Consider the following 9,203-nt stretch of genomic DNA (forward strand, 5'->3'; position numbering starts at 1 on the left):
GCTGTGTCCTGACTGAGACTGTCTTCACAGACTGTGACTGTCCTACTAATAAGTCTCTAGGGGGGTGGATGGAGGCCTGGAAAGATGCAAATGAGCAGGGGTGGGTCAGGCTGGGCACAGCTGCAGGTTGACTCCCCTTAAACCAGCAGGGGCCTGAGAACACTGTGCAGTCTCCGGTGACCTGTGTCCCAGGAGCTCACAGACACGGAGAACAGGTGCTCCCTGGTGGCCACCAGGGTCTGGTGAAGCACCTTACGGGTACATGTTGCTGATGCCTTTGTTATTTTATTATAAGAATGCACTAAAATATTTATATTCATAGCAGTATCTTTCTATTTAGGAAGGAATGATGATAAGATTTGTGATGAGGAACAAATGGTAAATTGCATGTGAAAGTGTGTATAAATAAAATATATGGACCACGGCAGGTAAATTATCTCCACTAAGTTATCATGAAAATGCACGAGTGTGTATGTTCATTGACTTTTTGTATTCTACATATAGTATAGCTTAGGTTGTGACTAAGTATCAAAAATGAATTTTACCTTCATACTAGTTTTCACTATTATAAATCAAAACCTTTTTTTATAAAAAAATATTGTGAAGCAATCAAAAATTTCCCCAGAAAACATTCATATATACAATCATTGGCCTTTATGTCTTTGTGGTTTCTAGGACAAGAACAGATCTATTTTAAAGACAGCTATTTTGCATTGCCTGGGACTTCAGATTAGTGTGTAAAAAAATGATATTTCCTTGCACATTACCAAAATATGGTGATTCAAACGTTATCAAAATATGGGAATCACTTGGAAAAATTTCAGTTAAATAAGGAAGAACCTCACTGCATACTGCATTAGATAGAGGAGTAATGAAACAAATGAAAATCCAGAGTGCCAGGCTGCAAGAGATGCTCAATCTAGTTACTTCTTTTTCTACTATATGATCTAATTTCTTCCCACCTCTCCACTCTGCTCTCCTTTGAGCCACACTCATATTAAGAGCAGATGTAGTGGATATTTTTCAGATCTTCAGATGAAGTGCTCTCTGGTCAGGTGTAGTGTCCATTCCTCACATTTCAGCAGGTTGTGAGGTTCCCTCCACGTGGTCTGGCTCAGGCACTGGCCATCCTCTGCCAGGGCACTGCAGTCAGGGAGATGGCGTCCATGAAAGGCTTTTCTGCTGCCCCACATTTCATCCTGTGAAAGGGTTGGGTTAGCAGTCTCCCAATACAATACTAGTTGAGACTTTTGATAGGGCAAGATTGATGCTTTTGAGGAGAGAACTCAAATGTCATCTCTCCCACGCACTTAAAGATCTGAGGTAAGTATTACAGATGGAAAATAAAAGTGAGAGCTTCAAGGAGTCATCACTCTGAACCAAAGGAACATATAGGATGAAGACTCCCATCACATGTAGTTTGGAGAGCTTTTTTTCTAAGAAAAATTGTAGAGTGTGATAAACCAGATGGTGATCTTCAGTAGAAATAAACAATAAACTTGGTGAAATATGCCAGTTAAATTCGGGTTCAATGACTTTTATAGTTATTGTCAGAGCATGATTTTCCCCTTTGACATGTGTGGACTGTTGTCATGTTGAAAGATGAATGGAATATCCACTCTCCATTATTAAAGATGTTTGGATATTTGGCAATTAATGATGTTTCAATTATTTTACTTATGCAGAAACACAAATATTGAAACTATTGCATTGCCTGTTTTGCTCCTCTGACTCTGTTAGGATGAGGGATGAGGACAGACGAAATGGACAGGACACCTGAAGATCCACTCACTCTGGGCAAGCACCTGGCTCCAGTGAGGGACCAGAAGGGCAGGGTAGGAGCAGCAGCAGAAATCTTATGTGTCTATAATCTGGGCATCCCATTCAAATCCAAGCTGCATGAGGTCAGTGGTTCTGTCTGATTTGTTCAAAATGCCCAATAGATAAGGATGTTATGACTCTATATTTGTATAATTCTGTGACTATTTTTGGTTTATGGAAGAAAAATGAAGATTGTTGTGGCACAACCGAGGAGATGAAGCAATTCCACCTATTACCCCCACGAGGTGCTGTTACACCTCAGGTCTATATGGACAGAGCCATCAGCGTTTAGGATGTTTTCTGAGAAATTGGTTTACTGACAAACAGTGACAAAGGTGACTCATATTTCACAAGTATCCAGTGTTTGTGTTTGTTAGAACACATTACTTCTTTCCATACCAAATTTCCATCAGATCATTTTGGAGAGTGGCTCAATGCCCACATGGATTTTTCAAATTTTTGATTTGTTTTCATTAAGAAGGAGCATAATTTTATTTTTATGCTTTTTGCACCAAATATTTTTGAGTAACTACTGAGAGTCAGTCACTTGCTAGATGCTAAGTTTAAAGCTCAAAGAAAAGAAAAATTCAAGGGCAAGAGAGATAGGGGAGGTAGCGTGGGAGGGAGGAGAGGGGGTGAAAGGGGTGAAGAGTGAAAGGGGAATAAGGAAAGGGAGAGAGAGAGCGAGCTCGAATAATTTCTATGCAATCATTGATTGCATTGAAAGAAGGGAGAACGTGCTTATGCCCTCATACCCTGTTGAAAATCAAAGTGTCTACCTTGAGTACATGTCTATTTACATTTTTTGTCATTATTCTTTTTTTTTTATTTTTATTTTTATTTTTTATTATTTTTTTTAAAGATTTATTTTATTTACTTATACATGTACTGGGTACAGTCAGAAGCGCGGGAGGGTGATGAGAGAATTCACCAGAGCCAGAGCAGGGAGCAGAGCAGGCAGACTGAAGTACACTGCTGAGGGGAGCAGCGGGCGGCAGGAGAGGTCTGTGCGCCATGTGGGACCCTCCTCCGGTGGGCGGGGAGCAGCAGGGGATCGAACCAGTGCTGTAGAGGCTGCGGGCAGCTTCACAACCCAGCACTCAACCACTGCGCCACTGGGGAGGCCCCATTATTCTTTTTTTATAAATAAATTTTATTTTTATATTCCCCATACAATTGCAACCCCCTTATTTTGACCCCAATCCCTCCCCTCCCCGCCCAGAGTGTCTCTGGTTCATAGTTTTTTGTTGATTTTGATTTTCACTTTCTTTTTTTTTTAAAGATAGATTTATTTATTTGTTTATTATTTATTTATTTATTTATTTATTTATTTGTTTATTTATTTATTTATTTATACATACAAGCACTGTGTACAGTCAGAAGTGCGGGAGGGTGAGAGAATTCACCAGAGCCAGAGCGGGGAGCAGAGCAGGCAGAAGGACCCTGCTGAGGGGAGCAGCGGGCGGCGGGAGAGGTCTGCGCGCCATGTGGGACCCTCCTCCGGTGGCCGGGGAGCAGCCGGGGATCGAACCGGCGCCGCAGAGGCTTCGGGCAGCTTCGCAACCCAGCGCTCAACCGCTGCGCCACCGGGGAGGCCCGATTTTCACTTTCTTATATTCTTTTTCCTGGTCCCTTATTTAAGTTTTCTAGATTCCTGCTATGAGTGAGACCATCCGGTATTTTTCTTTTTCTTTCTGGCTTATTTCGCTGAGCATGATCCCTTCCAGCTCCATCCATGTTGCTGCAAATTGCATGTGTTTATCTTTTTTGAATGCTGAGTAATATTCCATGGTGTATATGGACCACATCTTCTTGATCCAGTCATCTATTTTTGGGCATTTGGGTTGTTTCCAAAGCTTAGCTATTCTAAACAGTTCTTCATGCAAATGGTAAAAGTACTGAGTGCCTGTGTTATTGACAGAGGTACTTTCTTCCTCAATTCATTCTTCTTTTTTTATTCATTTGTAATACTTTCAGGTTCATTATCTTAGGTTTATATTTCATCGAATTTTCCTTATCTTTGCTGTTTTCAATTATTTATTTATTGAAGTATTGGATCATGTTTTCCTAATCCAGTCCATTAATTATCTATCATTTTGCTATACCTTAAGCATGCTAGAGATGAAGAAAAGGCATCCCTGGCTTATGTTAGTTATCTTCTTGGTGTATTCATTCGCCTATTAAGTGTTTATTTCAGGTATTTTTCTTTACTCGAGATTGACTTCCAATTAGTAGTGGGAATGTCTTGGCTGTTACCTCTTCAATAAATTTTCTTTCTTCTTCATCTTTTCAGTCTTCTTCATCTTGAGTTCCAGTTATAAGTGTGCTGGTGTTTCCCCCTCTATCCTGTGTGCGCTTGAGGGATTCTATATGATCTCCCTTTACTTCTCACTGCAAAGTTCTGACATTTTCTCCTTGTCACCATTTCACTTTCTACTTCTGTCAAATCTTCTACCAAACTCATCAAAAGTAATTTCTTTACTTTTATGTACATACATATATACATATATAGTTATGTATTGAGGTGACATTGGTTTATTTCACTGCATATGATCAGAGCAAAAGGTCACGCTTCTTCAGATGTCTGCTCCCACCCCACACCCACCACCAAGGCACCAATAATCCTCCACCACAGTCCAGTGAGCTCCTTCTCCCCTCCCCATTGTACTTACCCCTTTGGTAGCTTCTATTTTACAGCGAGAGTTCCAGGATGCTTTGGTTTGATTGAGTCTCTCTGTTTCTTTCTTTGGTTTCTTTCTATCCACATGTGATAGAAATCATTTAGTATTTGCTTTTCTTCTTAGTTTTGCTTAGAATGATGCCCTCCAGTCTCATCTATATTGTCACAAGAGTTCACTTTTTTTGTTTGAGTAGTATTCCAGTGTGTGTGTGTGTGTGTGTGTTTGTGTGTTCTAAATCCAATTTTCATTGTGTTGTACAAGAACTTTTTTGCTTGTGCCAGGGTAAATGCTGGGGAGGCTGCCACTGCATTGAAATGGCCCCTGCAGGGCAGAGTTTGCTTTTCCAGGTTCATCTCTCCCTGCCAGGGTGCAGTCCTTCTAAGATACCCAGTTGGTATTAATCAGAATCTGTTTTGTTTGCAACATGAGGACAGATTTTTTTGCCTTTGCCATATGAAACTTTCATCTTAAGTGCAAATATATAAAATCGAGTTGTTTTGACATATTGACCTTGAGTTAAATAAGATTAGCTGTTTTTATTACTAATTCCAATAGCTTCTCTATAGACTATTTGTTTTTTTTTTCTGCACACAATCTATTGTCTGTGAACTGTGGTAGTTTTAGTCCCTCTTTCCTACTCCTCCTTGTTGGTGCTGTTGCTGCCTTGTTGCCCTGGACAGGACAGGCCTGTGTTGAAAGGCATCCACTTAAGGGAGGCTGACCAGGGCCACGGGCAGTGAAATGGTGTCTGAACCTGACAGTGCATTTCAGTCTGAGAAACAGTCCCCATTCAGAGTTCAAATTTTGTCAAGAAGTTATATTTGAGAACTTTAAGATAATCAAACAGAGGCACAGCTGTGAAAACAGCCACCACATCAGTTGTTTAATAACAAGCAGCCGGGTCACTGAATAAATACGGATGGTCTCCCAGATTACACTGAATCACTGTGGGAACCCAGTATAATACACAGTATGATACTGCTGACAGTAATAAGTGGCAGCTCCAGGAATAAGTCAGGCTCCAGACTGCTGATGAGAGTAAAGTCTGTCCCAGACCCGCTGCCAATGAACCAGGCTGGGATGCCATTGGGCCTGTTGGATGCACCTTAGATAGGAAGCCTGGGAGACTGTCCAGGTTTCTGCTGGTACAAAGTTAAGTAGCTGCTATAAAATACTGACTGGCCCTGCAAGAGATTGTGGCCCTTTCTCCTGGAGATAAAGACAGAGAGGCCAGAGACTGTGTCAACACTGCTTCTCCAGTGGTACCTGAATAGGACATAAAAACAAAAGTCAGTTATTCTAGATCTTGACCACTGTCTTCAGAGCAGAGGGAGAGTGGGGTGATCTACATTGAGCTTTAGCTATTTTGCTTGCTGAGCAAAGGTGTGAACTCCCAGGGCCCAAAACACAGACAAAGCAGAACCATCCAGGGTGCCCTCACCAGGGAGCCAGAGCAGCAGGAGGCAGATAAGCTGCCCTGGGGCTTCCATGGTCCCCTGTGTCCTGGCTGAGGCAGGTCTTGCCCAGAGCCTGCCCAGCACTGATATGGGCTCTGGGCAGCAGGGCAGGCTGGGTGGGGGGGGTGGGGGAATCAGCGGGGGTTGAGGAGCAGGGATCCAGCTGCAGAGACCATTTCCTTAGCTTCTCTCCACACATCAGCAGCCACCCCTGGTGGGGGTGGGGGGGAGGGTCATTCAGAAAAGCCTGTTGACTAGGACTGACTCTTTCTCTTTGGTCACAGAATTTACTTCTGTGTCCTCCCTGAACCTAGAATAGTTCCATATCCACCTCAAGAAAGTCTGTTGGGAACAAAATAGAGGCCCATGGGCCTATTTCTGTTTTTCCTGTGATGTGCTTCCTGATCTCCTGTGGAGCATGAATGGGCCCAGCAATATTGAGGGTTGATGAGAAGTTGATCTGCCAGATATAGCTTTCATTTGAGACTTATTTTTCCTGAGACTTATTTTGTGAGAGACAGGTGTGAAGAGTCCTACCAATTCCACCAGGCAACGTGGGTGGCAGGACAGCCACACGTGAGGGCAGGACCCATGCTCTCACCCCTCCTGTACTCACACCATTTCCCTGAAGACAGAGTTGGGGCTGACATGCAGGCCGGGAGCTGTTCCTTGGGAAAGAAGGAAAACTACTGACTACATTTTAGTTCTACGACAGAGTAGGGATCTACTAACAGAGTGGGGATCCACTGAGCACAGGTGGATCTATTGAAATATGCAGCTAAGTTGAGCAGCAGAGGAGACAGGTAAGATATGCTGTGCCATGTGGGTTAGCTCCCTGGCCAGGGATTGAACTGAGGCCTTTGCAGTGATAGCACTGAGACTTACCCCAGGCCACCAGGGAGGCCCCTAGTTCTACAACTTTAAAAGCATTTTCAGTGTTTCTTAGAGAAGACATCTGATGCTGTGGTGGAATTTCTTGGCAGACACAAACAGGAGGTCTCATTTTAGATTAAATGAATACTTGAGGGTTTTGTGTTATCTTTTCTAAATCAGCAGGGGCACTGCCAAGTCTGTGTTGGTAATCTGAGGAAGAAGGTGAAGAGTTAGGGTTTCAAGGAGCCTCACTGTCCTTTATACCAAAATTGTATAGTCAGTTTCAAAGGTTGGCTACATCTGAGAAAAGCTTTCTGCAGATGGTGAGGAGAAGCTGGGGTTGCCCAGCCTCACACATCTGCTTCCCTGGGTGGTTTTTGTTCAGGCTTGTATCACTGTGGGAGGTGAACCCCAATCCTGCTGACAGTAGTAAGTGGCAGCATCTTCAGGCTCCAGGCTGCTGATGGTGAGAGTAAAGTCTGTCCCATACCCGCTGCCACTGAAGCGGGATGGGACCCCGGATTGCAAGTTGGATGCATGATAGATGAGAAGTTTAGGAGCTTTCCCTGGTTTCTGCTGATACCAGTCTACCTCATTGCTAACACTTTGACTGGCCCGGCAGGAGATGGTGACTCTGTCTCCTGGAGATGCAGACACGGAGGGTGGAGACTGGGTCATCTGGATGGCACACTTGGCTCCTGGATGGAAACAGAAAACACACCCACACTGTCATCCTGTCATCAGAGGACTTCCCTGAGGGCCAGGGGTCCTGCCCACCTGGGGCTGCTCAACTCCTGGTGTTTCCTTCCTTACCTGGGAGCCAGAGCAGCAGGAGGCTGAGGAGCTGAGTGGGGGCCCTCATGTCCACGCTGGGTTCTGCCTGGACTGACTCTCACAGGCTGTGACCGGCCTACTATTAAGTCTTCAGGGAGGTGGACTGAAGCCTGGAAAGATGCAAATGAGCAGGGCGGGGCACAGCTGCAGGGTTGACTCCCCCTCCAACCAGCAGGGGCCTGAGAGCACAGTGCAGGACCCGTGGCCTGTGTCCCAGGAGCTCACACTCACCAGGGTCTGAGATTCCTTCAATATTGTCAGGTTCAGGCACTGGCCATCCCCTACAGTCAGGGAGATCATGCCATGAAAGGCTCTTCTACTGCCCCATATTTCATCCTGTGAAAGTGTTGGAATAAGCGTTCTCCAAACCCGATACTAATGGAGACTTTCGAAAGGACAAATGATAGTTTTAAGGAGATAATTCAAGTGTCATCTTCCCCATCTGTTTTCTAAGGTTTGAGGTAAGGATTACATAACAAAATATGAGTTTCAGGAGTATTCCCTATAAATCTTAGTGACCCAGTGGATAAAGACTCTTGTCTTTCATTTACTTCAGGAAAACTTCTTTTCTTCTAAGAAAAATGGAGGAGTGTTGTAAAGCAGAAGAAGGTGATTTTCACAAGAAATAAATATTAAACATGGTGAGTGATGCCAGCTACATGTGGACGACTAATATTTGTGTCAAACCTTGACTTTCTCCTTTGACTTGTGTGTCATCCTTCATGCTGAAGAATTACCTGAAAGTCCCCTGTTCATGGTTAAAGATGATTTGTGAACTTGGCAATCAATGAGATTACAATTGACTCTGTTTTTGCCGACACACAAATAGAAACAGTTGTGCTAACCAGTCCCCTCTTCCTTGAACCGTTATGATGAGGGATAAGGACAGATTAAATGTGCAGGACACCCATAGCTCCTCTTACTGTAGGCAAGCACCTGGCTCCAGGCAGGGACCAGGAGGAGAAGGGCAGGAGCAGAAGCAGAAATCTTAGGTGTTCATAATCTGAGCATCCCATTTAAATCCAAGCTGCATGAGGTCAGTGGTCTGTATGATTTGTTCCAAATGCCCAATAGGAGGGATGTTATGTTTCTGTAATTTGTGTAATTCTATAACTATTTTTGGTTTTATGGAAGAAGAAATGAAGACTGCTCTAACACAGCAGAGGAGCCGAAGCAATTCCATCTCTTACCCCCAGGAGGTGCTGTTACACCTCAGGTCTGTTAGTGACTGTAAATAGCACTTGAGATGGTTGACCAAAAAGCAGTGACAGGGGTGACTCATATGTATCCATGGGTGACTTCATATGTATCCATGCCTCATTTTTTGAGATAGTGTTTATGTTTGTTAAAACAAATTACTTCAATCCAGACCAAATTTCCATCAGACCATTTTGGAGAGTGGCTCAATGCCCATATAGATATTTCAAATAACTGAGTTTTCTCATAAAGAAGGAATATAGTTTTTCATTTTTATGCTTCTTGCAGCAAATGTGTTTGAGATGCTACTGAGAGCCAGACACTGTGCTAGATTAAGTTC

The 9,203-nt window shown here is 43.5% G+C and overlaps 1 gene segment (V, D, J or C); it reads right to left on the reverse strand.

The window, feature by feature from the left end:
- Positions 1 to 7,213: 7,213 nt before the first annotated feature.
- LOC119259159 (immunoglobulin kappa variable 1-6-like) lies at positions 7,214 to 7,694 on the reverse strand. The segment is given in 2 exon segments: positions 7,214 to 7,530; positions 7,646 to 7,694. Coding segments are annotated over 2 exon segments (366 nt in total).
- Positions 7,695 to 9,203: the final 1,509 nt, after the last annotated feature.

The sequence above is a fragment of the Talpa occidentalis genome, unplaced genomic scaffold, assembly GCF_014898055.3.
Source record: "Talpa occidentalis isolate TD23 unplaced genomic scaffold, MPIMG_talOcc4v2.1 talOcc4.5, whole genome shotgun sequence".
Classification (NCBI taxonomy): domain Eukaryota; kingdom Metazoa; phylum Chordata; class Mammalia; order Eulipotyphla; family Talpidae; genus Talpa; species Talpa occidentalis.